At 39.5% G+C, this 15,676-nt stretch overlaps 2 protein-coding genes across 4 annotated transcripts in view; one reads left to right on the top strand and one right to left on the bottom strand.

Annotated features, from left to right (window-relative positions):
* LOC133131482 (dual oxidase 1-like) overlaps positions 1-9,243 on the bottom strand; it is a 36,275-nt gene extending 27,032 nt beyond the window's left edge. Inside the window, exons 1-4 of the mRNA XM_061246859.1 lie at positions 8,810-9,243; positions 4,244-4,327; positions 3,104-3,268; positions 649-836 (exon numbers count right to left, since the gene is read on the bottom strand). Of these exons, the coding sequence (XP_061102843.1) occupies positions 649-836; positions 3,104-3,268; positions 4,244-4,327; positions 8,810-8,885 (513 nt within the window). The 5' untranslated portion in view covers positions 8,886-9,243. The remainder of the gene's footprint in view (positions 1-648; positions 837-3,103; positions 3,269-4,243; positions 4,328-8,809) is intronic.
* LOC133131484 (dual oxidase maturation factor 2-like) lies at positions 8,547-15,133 on the top strand. Of its 3 annotated transcripts, none has more exons than XM_061246860.1 (9): positions 8,547-9,262; positions 11,585-11,755; positions 12,449-12,506; positions 12,907-13,041; positions 13,260-13,467; positions 13,779-13,993; positions 14,511-14,692; positions 14,821-14,875; positions 14,962-15,133. In XM_061246860.1, the coding sequence occupies exons 2-8, from the start codon at positions 11,609-11,611 to the stop codon at positions 14,848-14,850; spliced, it is 975 nt and encodes a 324-aa protein (XP_061102844.1). In that variant the 5' UTR covers positions 8,547-9,262; positions 11,585-11,608; the 3' UTR covers positions 14,851-14,875; positions 14,962-15,133. The 3 variants fall into 3 exon arrangements, with proteins under 3 accessions (XP_061102844.1, XP_061102846.1, XP_061102845.1); XM_061246861.1 differs by lacking the exon at positions 8,547-9,262 and adding an exon at positions 11,056-11,138; XM_061246862.1 differs by lacking the exon at positions 11,585-11,755.
* The last annotated feature ends 543 nt before the right edge of the window (positions 15,134-15,676 follow it).

The following is a 15,676-nucleotide window of genomic DNA, read 5'->3' as shown; positions in this document are numbered from 1 at the left end:
CTCCAGGGAGCACACACAAACCAGGAAATCCACCATTATTGAGAATGCAGCATTGTGTATCCCCCTCAATGTCAATTAAAATCATGCAAGCGGAGCCAGGGTCGGGAAAGAACTCAGGGCAAGCTCAGCAGAATAAGTTTTTGTGTCCCACATATGAAATGTCCCCCTGTAGTTTAATCCATGAGGGAGCCAGCATCATCAGTGTTTACTGCTAATCAATAAATATTGTCATAAAACAAAATATAGAAAACTGTATTAACTGCATATATAACTATATTTATAAGGGAAATAATCTTCTGGAAGCTGATAATTAAGCTAATTCAATGTTAAGTGAGGGCAATGTTTTTGTGATACTAGCATCTACTGCAGTAGTAATCACTCTTTCCCTGGTAGGATTTTATTTTTATTCAACACTTAATTGACCAATTAATGCAGTTCAGTATGATACATAAATAACTCATTTAATCAGGTAATCTACTGAACCATGCTTCCAAGGTTGAGGACGTCACCATTTTCTTTAAATTTTAAATTTTAGCTGTACATTATTTTATATGTGGTGCATATTAAGGGCTGTGCAGTACCCAGGGCAAAGTAAAGTGTTAACTTAGACCCACATTCCCAAGAACCACACCACCAGACCCCAGTTACCTGAGTTCGGGGATTATTGGGACTCTGGCTGGAGTCTTGGGCCCACCTCCCACGCTGGAACGGCAGAATGGTATTCCCAGTGTTGTTGGGATCAAAGATGGGATCACCTTGTGGCACCGAAATATGCATAAATTCTGACGGACAGGAAGGCAGTCTGGAGTCCACAATCTCGAACACAACATGGTAACCTGGAGGAACAGGGCAAATCAGCTCAATGATGAGCATTCATGAGCCAAAAACGCTCAGGAATAGGCTGAAGGTTGGTGCCTTGCATGGCAGCCAATCGCTGTTGGTGTGTGAGTGTGTGTATGAATGGGTGAATGAGACGCGTGAAGTGTACAGCGCTTTGGATAAAGGCGCTATATACAGTAAATGCCAAGGTGCATAACCCCTAACAAGGTCTGTATTAATCAAATGTTACAGGACTTGAATGCTAGTAATCTAAAATCAGTTTGGCCTGACTGCATAATAATGGGCCACAGCCATCAACATACTATTCAGGCCCATCCGTTTATCTTGGCCGAACCACCACACCAAAATGTGAAGGCCCACCAAGGTATTTCTGGCCCACTTAGTCAGTTTTCATATATTTGCATGGTGTGGTATTATTAATTACCAATTTATATAGGCGTTATATAGCAGTTTATATAGGCGTGCTCAGAGCGACGCTATATAACAGTGGAATTGTTTGCAATTCGGCAGAAAAGTGCATTTTTTCCACTAGCCGTGTGTACTCAAAGACCTCCAGGGAACTTAAGTATTGTTTCTGTGTTTTTTGCGTGTGAGCAGTAGGATATAAGGAAACCTTGTTAGTCCATCAGGAGTTGTAGATTTGTTGTCAAATTACTGCGTTACTTAGACCAGGTGTTTTGCATTTTCTGTCATTAGTTAGCAAATCTCGTGTGTTTTTTCACCAGCCGCCGGCAGTTTCGCTCGGTTCTGTTATTCTGATTATGTGATCAGAATCAATTGGATACTTTGGATGCTGCAATTGTTAGGATAATTTTTAGATCGCTAGTTTGCATTAGTAATTAGCAGTTTCTATAGGCGTGCTCAGAGCGTGCAGGTTCTTCCTGTACAACATCCGGAGAATCCGACCCTTTCTCACCACCTACTCCACTCAGCTCCTTGTTCAAGCAATGTTCCTGTCCCGCATGGACTATTGCAATTCTCTGCTGGCTGGCCTTCCAGCATCTGCCATCAGACCCCTACAACTCATCCAGAATGCTGCAGCCTGTCTGGTATTCAATGTTCCCAGACATTCACATGTCACCCCCCTGCTCAGCAACCTCCACTGGCTGCCTGTTATGGCTCGCATCAAATTTAAAACTTTGGTGCTCGCATACCAGGCAGTTAAAGGATCAGCCCCGGTGTATATTCAATCCCTTATCAAGACCTATACACCAACAAGACCCCTCCGTTCTGCCACTTCGTGCCGTCTGGCACCTCCCCCTCGCCACACCTGCACTTCACGCTCACAACTGCTGTCTGTCCTGGTCCCACGGTGGTGGAATGACCTCCCGGTGAATGTCAGAACGGCAGAGTCTCTGACCTCCTTCAAGCGCAGACTGAAGACCCATCTCTTCAGGCTACACCTTTCCCTCCCCAACTCACAATCACTGTGATTAGCCTTGACCGTAATGGCACTTATGTATAGATATCGTTACTTGTATAGGTATTGTTGTTTTTATTGGCTGTTGTTGTATTCTAGCTGCCAACTGTGGTATGCTAGTTTGAAAGTTGATTGTACTCTTCAAGGGTTCTGAATTTCTGTATGTTTACACTAGGACTCGGAACTGTACTGTCCTCTCAGGTCTACTTTTGCACTTGTTCTTGTGATTGATTTGCACTTTGTTGTACGTCGCTCTGGATAAGAGCGTCCGCTAAATGCCACGTAATGTAATGTAATGTAAATTATAAAAAGAATAAGAAAAAAAATAATGATAGTAATATGAATAATAAAAAAATGATAATCAAACGGGCCTCTTTGTTGTACTGTTAGCAGTTGAAATTGTACTTCTCTCTAGGGTCTTTCAGTGCACTTATCCCTGGTTATGGGCATGCAAACGTCGCTCTGGATAAGAGCGTCTGCAAAATGCCATTAATGAAACATAAATTAGCTGATTGAGAAAACTTTGAGAATTTGAAGAAAGACGGTTACTGCAGGAATTGTGGCGGACTTCACAGGATGGTCATATGACAGCAGCACAGTGAACTTTCCTATGGGCTCTGTATACCTGAAGGAGTGCCGTGTTCCTCTTCTGCCCGACACTGGGGCTTGAGACAGTGGCCCTCAGTCCCGCAGGGTGTGCTGGCTCTTGTTTTCACTCAGCACTCAGAGTATGTGCTGGACAGATGCCCCTCGCGCCAAATAGAGACTGATCTATCCAACTAGTCCTTGTGTGAGTTTGATCCACCCTGGTGTGTGAATAAAGGGATACGAGGAAGAACTTACCAAAAAAAACCGACAGGACAGTCTGGTTCCTGGTAGAGGGCAGGCCAGAGGGTCCCCTCATGGCGATGTTGCTGATATCTCGTGGCTTCGGCAGCCTTGGCTCTTGGATTGGTTGATAGACACCATCAGAGTATTTGGCTGGCAGGAGTCGGATCAATGGCGAGCCTGCAGCCAGAGCAGTTTTACAAGTGCAGGAGCAGTAAGTTCCTTACATCCGCTGGTCTGTTCTTCACTGAAGCGCCATCCGCAGAATATAATTACAATGTATTTTATGGAGTGAATTTAGCGCCAATATTATGCATTTATTATGGGTTGAGCACATCTTAGCGTATTTTGTGAATTTCAAAAGCAAATTCACGTGAATCGTAAGTGTATTTTGTCAAAACACATTTCAATAATATTGGCCCTAGTTTGCTCCATGGTATTGGCCTAATTATTGTACAAAGCACTCAAATCAAGAAAGGCACCAGGCCTAGACTTGGCCAGGGAATAGTCAATACAATTCCTTGCAAGCCAAAAAATGACAGAGAATTCAATTCAATTTGGTTCCTATTTTATCAATATTTTTAATGTGTGTACTGTATTTTATGCCATAGTAGTGGTCAGTAGTAGTGTAGTGGTTAAGGTACATGACTGGGACCTGCAAGGTCGGTAGTTTGATCCCCGGTATAGCCACAATAAGATCCGCATAGCCGTTGGGCCCTTGAGCAAGGCCCTTAACCCTGCATTACTCCAGGGGAGGATTATCTCCTGCTTAGTCTAAGCAACTGTACGTCACTCTGTAATGTTTGTGGAGATGAGGTGTACATTGTAACATGGCTATGTTCTCCTGTTGGAAGTAGATATTCAGCAACAATTTCACATGCTTTGTGTACTACATCCCCAGGGATATATACACCCATTGTGATTGCATGTATACACTGTACCCATGCACACCTCTGGGATTGCCTGGTTTAAAAATGTATGTGACGTCAATTAGCAATAAATAGTGTGTTCAACAGGTATATCAACAAAACCAACAGGTTAAATACCTGGTCACCCTTAAAGTTACTCACAGCATCAACAAATTACAGTTCGTAGTATGTCCATCTTAAAATATTTTTTCAGGAGATACTGTAATCCAGAGAAAGTTCAGCCTACCTGCTGCCCCTCGACTTTGGTGTGCTAAATTGTTGTACCATCCATCGTAGCGCTGTACTTCCCAGGTAGTGCTCGACTTTGTATCTGTGAAGGTTAATGTAAAACATGGACAAGTACGTGAATAGCAGGCCTACAAAGGAAGTGAATTGAGTTAAAACATTCACATCCAATATATCATAGTGGCAAATCATAGTTCAAATCAATACTAAAAAAACAGAGTCTGCACACTGTAGCAAATTAAAAATGCTACCATATAATTACAATAATCAATGCAGCAAAGTTTCGTCCCAAACAGGTCTTCAATAGAAATGACATAAAACATGCCACTAATATACAGTCCCCTCCAAACGTATTGGAACAACAAGGCCAATTATTTTGTTTTTGAAATACACTGAATACATTTAGGGTTGAGATAAAAATATGAACACGAGACAAGAGTTAAGAATTTCAGCTTTTATTTTACATTACATTAATGCCATTTGGCAGACGCTCTTATCCAGAGCGACCAACAACAAAGTGCAAAGTGCATACCCATCACTAGGAACAAGTGCACTGAAAGACCCTAGAGGGAAGTACAATTTCAACTGCTACCTGTACAACAAAGATAGGGACTAGGGCCTATTTGATCATCAGTTGTTTTTGTTTTTTATATTTATGCCCAAGGCCAAAACCAAGAGTAGACAATCAGAACTATTTTTTTGTTCAACCAATCAATCTAAAAAGAGACATCTGGGCAACACGAAATACCTGTCAGTCACATGTTCCAATACTTCTGCTCAGCTAAAAATGTAGTGGGCTGATACAAAAGGTGATATGTTCTAAGGTGTTTGACACATCTAGATAAAAATTCCAGGAAATGAAAGCTGAAATTAGGATCTGTCATCTCATGTACATCTTTTGACCTCAAACGCACAAATTATCTTCAGTGTATAGCAAAAACAGCCTTCTAGTGTCAAACTAGAACACATACCGTAGATTATTCTGCACAGTGAAGCTCAAACAGCAAAGGAAAGTAATAAGTGATCTATTTTTCCTGGCATTCCCCCACCCACCCCTGCATTACCCCATACCTACACCTACACATGTGCTTTTCAGTTAAAATAATATTACCGGCAGTGGTGGCAGCTAGTTATGAAGGGCCTGGTGCAAGATTTATTTTTTGGTCCTTGTGCATGCACATACATGCACACATGCATGTACACACACACACAGCACCATTAGACAGATATCTTACAGACAATTTGGATTTTATTTGGCTCATGAGTTACTTTGGTTATTGGGACAGGCTACATCGTTTTAGAAGTCAGAACTAACATAGGTCATAGAATCAAATCAACAAGTCAACAAATCAACTAACTATAGTTGGGATGTTTACATAACTCATGTGTCAGTATCAGAGGAAAAGCACAACACACTGAATGTATTGTTTACTGTGTTTTTATTCCTAATCCATTGAGTGCATTTTTTTTTTACAATAAAAGATTAATTCATGTATGAATATCTGTTCATTTCTTTGCTTTTGTTTTATCTTCCAACTTGTCTGTTTCATTATTATTTAAATAATGAACAGTATTTTTATATTTATTGCAGGGAGGCTACATATTACTCTTATTCTTATTATGGACGTAACTCTTCCTAAACAGACCAAACTTGCCAATCAAACATCCACACACCTATTTGGTCGCTTCCTCTTTGTTAAAACGATACAATATGGAAGAATACATTTACCATAAAACATAGTTCCATTAAAAATACATTCATTTAAACTGTGTCTTGTCTTTCTTTTGTGAAATTTTGAAAGATAAATGTGGTAACCATTGTGTAAAAAGGTTATGGAACTCGAACCCGTGGTATATCATCGATATAGGCACAGCTAGGGTGTAACGGCACTTTATTGATTCTAATTGTCAGGTTTCCGTGTTTTCTGTTATCTGTTTTGTCCTCAGTGTTTTCCTTCTTTGTTACCCTCTGTGCTCACCGTAGTCTATCTGTCAGTCAATTAATTCTCTGTCATTCGTTTCACCTGTCTCCCCCTTCCTGATTGTTTCACTCACCTGACTGTTATTTCCTTTCGTTATCTGTGTATTTAAACCCCTCTGTTTGTCTGACTCATTGCCAGATTGACATGGGCTCTCCGGTATTTATTTCTGTCGGATCTCCCGTTTGTTTTTCGATTAAGTCAATTAACGTTACGTTACAAAGACAGAATGAGGCTAACCTAGGGTATCCTAACTTTACTTAGCTACATCAAGTAGATGTCTAAATTAGTGTGATGGGCAATATATGAGATTGTTTGAGATATCGCCTACATTTTATGGTTGTTAAAACATTTGGTTTAGAAAAATATCTTAAATAGGTTTGTGTCCACCCACAAGGTGGCTGTTACATTACATTACATTAATAGCATTTGGCAGACGCTCTTATCCAGAGCGACGTACAACAATGTGCATACCCATAACCAGGGATAAGTGCACTGAAAGACCCTAGAGGGAAGTACAATTTCAACTGCTACCTGTACAACAAACATAAGGACCAGGGCCTATTTGATTTTTTAATTTTTTATTTTAAATGAACAAATAAACAAACAACAAAGCAAAAGTGACCAAACTTAACTATCCCAACACTGCTTACCTAGCCAACTAAAAATACCGATACACAAAGTAAATCACAAAGACAACAATTAAGGTTCACAGGGAGGTAGGGAGGGACGGGGAGAGGTGCTGCTTGAAGAGGTGCGTCTTCAGTTTGCGCTTGAAGGTGGGGAGAGATTCTACAGTTCTGACCTCAACGGGGAGTTCGTTCCACCACCGTGGAGCCAGAACAGACAGTAGTCGTGAGCATGAGGTGGAGGTTCAGAGAGGGGGAGGTGCCAAGCGGCCTGTGGAGGCTGAACGAAGAGGTCTGGCAGGGGTGTAGGGTCTGATGATTTTTTGTAGGTAAGCTGGGGAAGACCCCTTAATGCCTGTGTACGCGCACATTGCATTATGTAGACTTCCCTAAGTATTTTCCCTCCTTAAAATCTTCATCTGGCAAAAACAAAGCTATCATTCTATAACTTAGAAATATTCCTTACATTGTTACAAACAACACAATTTATTAGATCGTTTCGTGAACATGAGAAAAGAGTAAAAGCAATTATTACATGTTATTATTTTATGTATGAATAGATGACATGAGTATATGGATATATGATACTTTGGGAGTTGGTAACATCATTTTGAGAAAGGTGAGATGAACAAAAAACCTACTGCTTAAATGGTTATGCAAATAAGTCTTTCAAATAAGAGTTATATGGATATACGATAGGATATATGATACTTTGGGAGTTGGTAACCTAATTTGGAGAAATGTAAGATGAACAAAATACCTACTGCTAAAATGGTTTTACAAATAAGTATTTCAATCCAATCTACTGTCATCAGGCTCCTTGTTTATTATATTTATACATACAGACTGATAAACATTACAGCAATTTCAGCTGTAAAGGTCAAATGCGTGGAACGCCCCATACCAGCTCAGCCCCAAATGACTTTGACCCAAATGTATTTAAACCTAGGTGAAGCCCCCGGCCTCTTTCCTCACCGCATCACTGTCGTAACAACAGTAAACACCCCGTCATCTTATGCGTGATAATGTTTTGGATCTTGAAATTGAACTTTATTCTCTTTTCTCCGCTCTAATGATATGACTGAACGAAATTCTATTGCAGAAGCGTCAGCCTGCATTTCTTCGGTGAACTAAGGAACTAGCGTTACTTTACAAACACGCAACAAACCTGCATTTCACCATTATAGCCTATCAAAATGTATGACAGCCTATATTTAGATTATGCTTGAATAGACCTAATAATAACAACAATAATAATAATAATAATAATAATAATAATAATAAGAATAATAAGAATAATAATAATAATAATAATAATAATAATAACCGGTAACCTTTTAGATGGTAATCGAAATATTACACTCGAGGGTGTTATTTTATTTACTTATAACGCGAAGCGCCTCGTTCCTGAAAGCTGTGTTTACCTGCCAATTGATTCTTTACATCATTGGCAAACTTGTTCATCAAGAAAATGATTGATGAATGATTGGACCAATAGGCTAATTAGTTTAATCGGATATTTTCTGCCTCCTCGATTTTGAGCTCAGGAGCCACCACTGCTTTTATTAAGGTGCAATTTCTTTTTAAAACGTACTTAAGTAGGCTAAATGTAACGGATTACTAACCACATCTGATTGTAATTATCCAGGCTATATTAGTTGCACCTGGCCATTCGTATCCGGCGGAAAACCAGTTTGGGTCGAAATGTGGATGATTGATTATTGAAAGAATGAGTATTTTTCATTAGGCTAGCTACTATGTGCGGATACCTTTTCGATATAATCCTAAACCCATTCAAAACTGCCACCCAATTTAGATTCGACATGCTAGCTTTTAGGCTAACAGGCAATGTAATCTATTATAGGCTATATAAAATACACAAAACCCCTTTTTCCCCCTCAATCAAATGGGTATAACTGCCGCAGCATACAACCTCAAAATGAAGTTATGACTACTTACATGCTGAGTTGATGACGAATATTACGACCAGCAGTGCAGTGGAGGCATGCAAATACCCTTTCGTACGCAAACCCATTCTTGCAGAGAGACGCACAAAAGCGAAGCCCCCTCTTGAAGCAAGCACTTCTGGGCCACTTCAGGACACGGGTTGAGCAGACAGCGCAGGATCTCTGCTCCTCAAAAGGAAAACGTAAAATGTGTCAATTTCTTTTCAAACGTTCTCGTAGATTACGGTCGTGCCACCTGTTGCTTGGCTATGCCCAGAAATTCTACCAATACTTCTCATCAAACAAGTCGTTTAATTAAACGGAAGACGGCGACCAAAAACACGATAGGCTACCTGACTCTCTGACGCCTCAAAGAATCTGAACAATGCAGGAACAAGATCTACTTTTTATCAAAACTGACTTAAAAAGAGAACTCCTTGGCAGTCAACCGACACTTGGGCACAAGGTAAGTTGATGGCTATAGAACAATTATTTAAATATTTGCCGATTTCTAGGAAGTACAGATTTCACTCACAAGTCATCTGTTTTATGTCGGATTAATTGCGGAGAGAAATGTCGTTTTAAATGTAGGCTGTGATATTTAGGCTTTAAAAGCGGATTCCGTTAACTTTAAATGAGTAAAAAAAAGGAAGGTAGCGAATGATCAATCCTGTAGGCTCTGTGCGTGCGCTGCAGCACGAGAAGGAGAACCCGACGCGTGCAGAAATACGGACTCCAGATTTTCATGATAAGGGCTGGTTATCTTTCACACACCCTTTTCCACGGCAATTCCAGTGAATGCAAATCCAATCATCTAATCATAGATCACTGCGGTCACGCTAATCCGCATTTAAAAAAAGTTTTTATTGCGCATCTACATTGCGGATTAGGGTAAATCGTCTTTTGCCGACAATGCAGAGAAAAGCTCCACTACGTGCACGATCAATAGTCCAAATGCTACCGTTGGGTTATTTTAAATATTGAATAATGATAAAAATGATAAACTGGACTACTCCAAAATGGTCATTCTGTGTAATGCATGGCGAATTTTAAAATTCCATAATCTGAAGTCGACTCGAACTGTTTTCAACATTCCACTAGGCTATTCATGAATGCTACCTTCGCAGGTATCCGTGCCGTCGATTCCGTGCGTTTGTACAGTGGGTATTTAGAATGATGGGATGGCAAACTCCAAAATATTCACTATTCAATTCATGGCACAGTTTAAAAATCCATTAAATTAAATCAAACTTTTCTGGAAACGCCATGAAATTCTTGAATACTAATACAGGTATACAAGCCATTGATTATGTGCATTTTTGCATAGCCATTCTGTGCTATTCTAGAAGTAGCCTAACGGGGTTTTCCAGTTTGAATAACATTTTCTATTGGTTTTTAAAAGGCGCCATGTTTTGAATATGGTTTACCACTTTGTAGGATTTTTCAATGTCATAATTCCAAATCCATATATTAAAAAGGCACAGAATCGATAGCATTTATACCTGAAATAGTGCCCTTCAAGATATGTGGTATTTCCTGAAAACAGTTAAATTAAACATTTTTATAGAGTTTTAAATGGTGCCATGTATTGAATACAATTGCCGTTTTGATTTTGTTCGTTTAAAATTTGTACAGTAAAAATGCACAGAATCGATGGCATGTATAGCCTACCTGACTTGGTGGTCTTCAAGAATGGTGTGTCCTGAAAACGCTTTGATTCAGTTTATTTATGGATTTTTAAATCGTGCCATGTATTGAATACAACTATTGCCAATTTGGAGGATTTTGTAATCCCGTAATTCAAAATTCCTGCTGCAAAAATGCACATAATCAAATATTACCATGTATACCTGGCTTAGTGTTCTTCAAGAATGTCATGGTGTTTCCAGAATTATTGAATTTAATGGTTTTTAAATTGTGGCATGCATTTAATTGAATAGTGAATAGTTTGCTATAATTCTAAATAATCGATGGCACATACCTGCGAAGGTGGTTTTTATGAATATAGCTAATGTAGTAATGTAATGTAATGAGTCGACTTTAGATTTTTATGGAATTAAAAAGAAAGAAAGAAACAGAACTGCCATTTTGGAGTATTCAAGGTTATTATTTTTTGGTAAAGGTTTATAATAACCAAAGTGTTGATTGTATTTGTACTATTGATCGTGCGAGTAGTGGAGTTTTCACCTGTGGTCATCAAAACACCGTAAACCGCAATGTAGATGCGCACACAAATTGTGACCGCAGTTCATAAATCGGGGTGACAGGCTATATATACACAAGTGGTGCATCCGCTCCTCGACAGACATATTCTGGCTTTAAAACAATTCATTCTTTTTCGGGTGAGTGTATTCTGTGCCTTTGTAATATAAGCAGCGTTGAGAGAGGCCTGATGACACTGGTTGTTATAGAAAACTAGGCTATTTGGCAGTAAATTGCACTTATTTTCTGAATAAACTAGGCTAATCTGTTTATCGACTTCCATTAGCTGCATGAGTGCCAGACCCCCGATTGAATACAGATGTAATCATGTTCAACCGAGTTGACTATCGCATTAATTAAATTTTTTTTCTTCTTTTTTTTGTAAGTATTAACTCGAAGTTGTACTATTTACAGAAGTGGTTAGTCATGCGTTACATTTACTCCGTTACATGTACTTAATTAGCCTACTTTTTAAAAATATAAAATGTACCTCTAAGAGTTTACTCTTACTCGCGAGTATATTTGTAAAGGTAATTGAGCAATATCTGCTAACACTGTTCTCACTGTGCCAACCGTGTGCTTTTAGGCTTAGACTGCGGTCTGTGGAAATATGACATTCTACGATGGCATTTACCCGTTCTACCCCAAACAAATAACTCCATTCATCTTCAGTCTCGACCTACTGACATGCATCCTGGTCTTCCTAGTTTTAGCCACTACTTTCATCATTGTTCTTCCAGGGATACGCGGCAGAGCTGTAAGTAGGCTGCTGTAGGCTACAAGGTAGCCAAAGCATTTTTCATACTTTTGCATCACTGAAAAACGGGTGTTGCGCTGCCGACTCTAATCGTGATTGCGTTTGAATTGTATTCGTATTATTTGTAAAACTATTTAGCCTACTGGCACTAATTATGGAAACACTGTGACTACAGACGTTTATTAACCTACTCTTAACTTTAATTGTGCCCTTTGTTCCGTTTCTCATTTTCTTCTGTAAAAATGTGTTCGAAACGGTTATCCTTACAACGGTTGGGCTAATAAATCTGTTCAAATGGATTACATTTCTAACTGTAAGATGGCCTACATTAGACTGCTCAATTATGTAGGTATGAACTAATAGATAGGAAGGGGAAATTATTACTTTAACAAAAATCTATTCTATATATTTCTATTTTGTGTTTTGGTGATATTACACTTATTACATGTACATCTATGCCTAAGATAAATTGTTGCATCATACTGCATTAATCATTAAAATATGTGTATATATGCAGTGGTTCCATAATTTGTGCCAATACTGTATACCGATGTAGCTACTGTAATATTGGTTATTGGGGTGATTCAAAGTGTGCATATAGTACTAATTCTGAGTTTTACAATTATTTGGCAATAAGTCTTCCTCCAGATTGCAAAATTAGACATTTATATCTTTTCGTTTTTTCCCTTTTAGAGACTTTTCTGGATGTTCAGAATGATCCTCAGTTTATTCATAGGTGTAGTGATAGTTGGTAAGTAAAACACCTGCATGCATTTATTTTCTTCCTCCTTGGTTTGTATACATGAAAGTTATTTGACAATTGAAGTGTGCTTTATTGAGAACCAATCTATCTCTGATACAGCTGTGTGGATTGTGCAAAAACATTTTTTTATGGTGAAAAAAAAGGGTTTTGAAACTGAAATTCTGACTGGAGGGATCTAGACCGTGGCATGTGAGCACCATAAGGTGGCGGGGATGAAAATATACGAAAGCAATTCCAGGCGTGAACGCTGGACACAGCTAATGATGAAAGTTTCCATTAATCAGCAGCGCTGCAATTATCCAGTAGCAGCAGTGCCTCGTCCTGCTCACTTTGCGTTGCCTGGGCTCTTCCATGAGCAGTGAATTATGGGTCTTCTGTTCCCCTCCAGCTGTCAACTTCACAAGTGACTGGGCTGCTGCCAACCTGAAGGCAAACACCACTTACAAGTCGTTCAGCAGCGAGTTTGTGAGCGCTGAGGTGGGACTGCACGTAGGACTGTCGGGGATCAACGTCACTCTAAAAGGTAGTGTGTGTGTGTGTGTGTGTGTGTGTGTGTGTGTGTGTGTGTGTGTGTGGATGCTTTGATGAGATGGCAGTACTGTACTTCAGATGCCGTATTGCACTTCAGATGCCATATTGCATCCAGGCGACCGGTACAATAGCCATACGCTATTCCATTGACATAAAAAAAAAAAAAAAAAATCACAATCTGAAGTTCACTTGCATGCGCTGTGTCTACAGGTGACCCGTTGGAGCAGTTGAACGAGACTATAGACTACAATGAGGTGTTCAGATGGACAGACGTTTTGGACAGTGACTACACTGAAGCCCTGGAGAGGGGGCTCCCCAACCCCATCCTGTACATCGCCGAAAAGTTCACCGTCAACAGCCCCTGTGGCCTCTACTTCCAGTACAGATACTCTGGCCTATACGCGTCCGCCACCATGTGGTATGTTTACACCGGTGCCCTTCACGGCTCTTATTCCGGACCGTTCTGTTCACCGCGTGGAATATGAGCAGCTCAGCGTTCATTCTGTCACTACTTTTGAGTCTCTTGTAAATGCACTTAAAAACAAAAAAAAACAACAACAAAAAGAAAAAAACTTGTCATTTAAGGACCACCTCAGCACCCAATGTTTTGCTTCTTTATACTCCCTGTTTTTGTGGATAGAAGTGTCTGTTAAATAAAATGTAATGTAAACTCTTTCTGTTCTGTCCCAAAGCAGACACCCCCCTGATCTGCTTTCCACCTTTTTACAGGACCGCATTCTGCTGCTGGCTGGTTGCTAACATCCTCTTTAGCCTCCCAGTCATCCTCTACGCTGGCTACATGATGGTTGCCACGGGGACCTTCATCTTCTTCTCGCTGGCCTCCTTCGCCACCATACACAACATCCCAGCATGCACCTTCACCATAGGGACTGTTTCCGTTCAGATCCAGTTCAGCACCTCGTTCTGGTTGTCCCTAGCTACGGGTAAAATGGACCTTCCTTCTTTGCTGAATTAAACGGTCTTGATTACACTGTTAACATTTGGGTTAAAATAGGTTGCTGATTTTTTTAAAGCGATAAACAAAATGTAGCAAGCTCTGTGATCCTCCAGTATCAGACTTTCTGACCCTAGCTTTATTTTTACACTTGTTTCTCACTGCCAATATTTGAATGATTAAGACTTAGTCCAAAAAACTCAAACTGCAAACTGTTTTTACATTTTTATACAGTTATTTCAGGACTGGTTCATTATGTAGCGTTTGTACATTTAGCCTTATAACCTCCTGTATCATCATACAAGTCCATGTCCACACTGCAATACATCTCAGTATATAGTCGTTTTTTTATTATGTAGTCTTTAAGCCACTGTATATAAAATGCATGCATGTACATTTGATGTAATTCAAGAAGGCACATAGAGAACTTTAAAAAGTGACTGCTAATAATGGCTTGTAAATATGATTAATGTTAATGATACTGAGGATTCCCGGCCTCTTGGCAGGTGTGCTGTGCTTTCTTATTGGTGCAGTGGTGGTTATACTGGACAGTCTGATGCCAGAGAAGATGAGAGAAGCCTTCAGCATGGATGCAGATGATTTGGAGGAGGACTTTTATTTGGGAGAAGGATACATGAATGCCACTTTTGTGGATGAAGTGATCACTCCACCACCAGTAACCATAGTCGTGAGTTTCAACTATTTTCATAAGCTGGGGATTCATGCTGGGGGTTGTGACTAAAAGCAGCCAAGTGTTTCTTTTGTCAGCAGAAGATAATGTTGTGTGTGTGTGTGTGTGTGTGTGTTTGTATTTAGGAGATGCAGGGAAAAGATGTCCGTCTATAAACATACATTTTAAAACTCAATACAGGCAAGTATGTGTAAACCATTTCGATTTAAGCATTTGTATTGCAGTGATGATATGTTGCGGTTTTAATTGATTTATTTTTCTTTCAGCTTGACATGCACAGTGGAAGAATATTGGGTCATTTGTTGCCAGTCCACTGTTGCTTCAAGACCATAGGATCTGCACTATCCATGAATGAGAAATCATTTCCATTCAGTGTGTAAAGATGAATGTAAATAATGTATTATATTCTTAATGGGAACAATAAAGTTTCTTTTAAAAGACATTTCTCCTGTTCAATATTTCAAAATGACATAGCCATAAATGCCCATGTGGCTTATTTTAGTCATTAGTCTTGGTTTATGGAGTACACAAAGGGGTTTTCTCCCTGAGATTGTTATTTTCCCCACAAGCTGAGCAATAAGTACAAGCATTTACAGTCCCTCCAAAAGTATTGGAACAGGGCAATTATTTTATTTTTGTAAAACATTGAATATATTCGGGGTCGTGATCAAAAGATGAACAGGAGACGAGTTCAGATTTTCAGCTTTTATTTCCTGGTATTTACACCTAGATGCGTTAAGCTACTTTGAACATGGCACCTTTGGTATCAGGCCCACATTTTTAGGTGAGCCAAAGTGCTGGAGTGAGGCGTAAATCATAGGAATGCCATTTTCTGTCATTCCTGTGCGAATTTGCATTACAGCTATGTATTTTGTGTGTGTGTGTACATATCGTTAAGTATAGATAGTAGAAATAGAAGTTCATAATTCTGAGACTTTCCTAATAAAGAGGGCAAAAAAAGTCTTATGTTTGGCCATTGCA

This window comes from Conger conger, chromosome 6 (genome assembly GCF_963514075.1).
Source record: "Conger conger chromosome 6, fConCon1.1, whole genome shotgun sequence".
NCBI classification, from domain to species: domain Eukaryota; kingdom Metazoa; phylum Chordata; class Actinopteri; order Anguilliformes; family Congridae; genus Conger; species Conger conger.
This window is presented reverse-complemented; position numbering and strand designations above follow the sequence as displayed.

Bases quoted from the DNA above. Each gene is read 5' to 3' on its own strand.
- LOC133131484 (XM_061246860.1), top strand. From the start codon at position 11,609: ATGACATTCTACGATGGCATTTACCCGTTCTACCCCAAACAAATAACT. The intron at 11,756-12,448 runs GTAAGTAGGCTG...TTTCCCTTTTAG, and splicing joins CAGGGATACGCGGCAGAGCT to AGACTTTTCTGGATGTTCAG. The intron at 12,507-12,906 runs GTAAGTAAAACA...GTTCCCCTCCAG, and splicing joins CATAGGTGTAGTGATAGTTG to CTGTCAACTTCACAAGTGAC.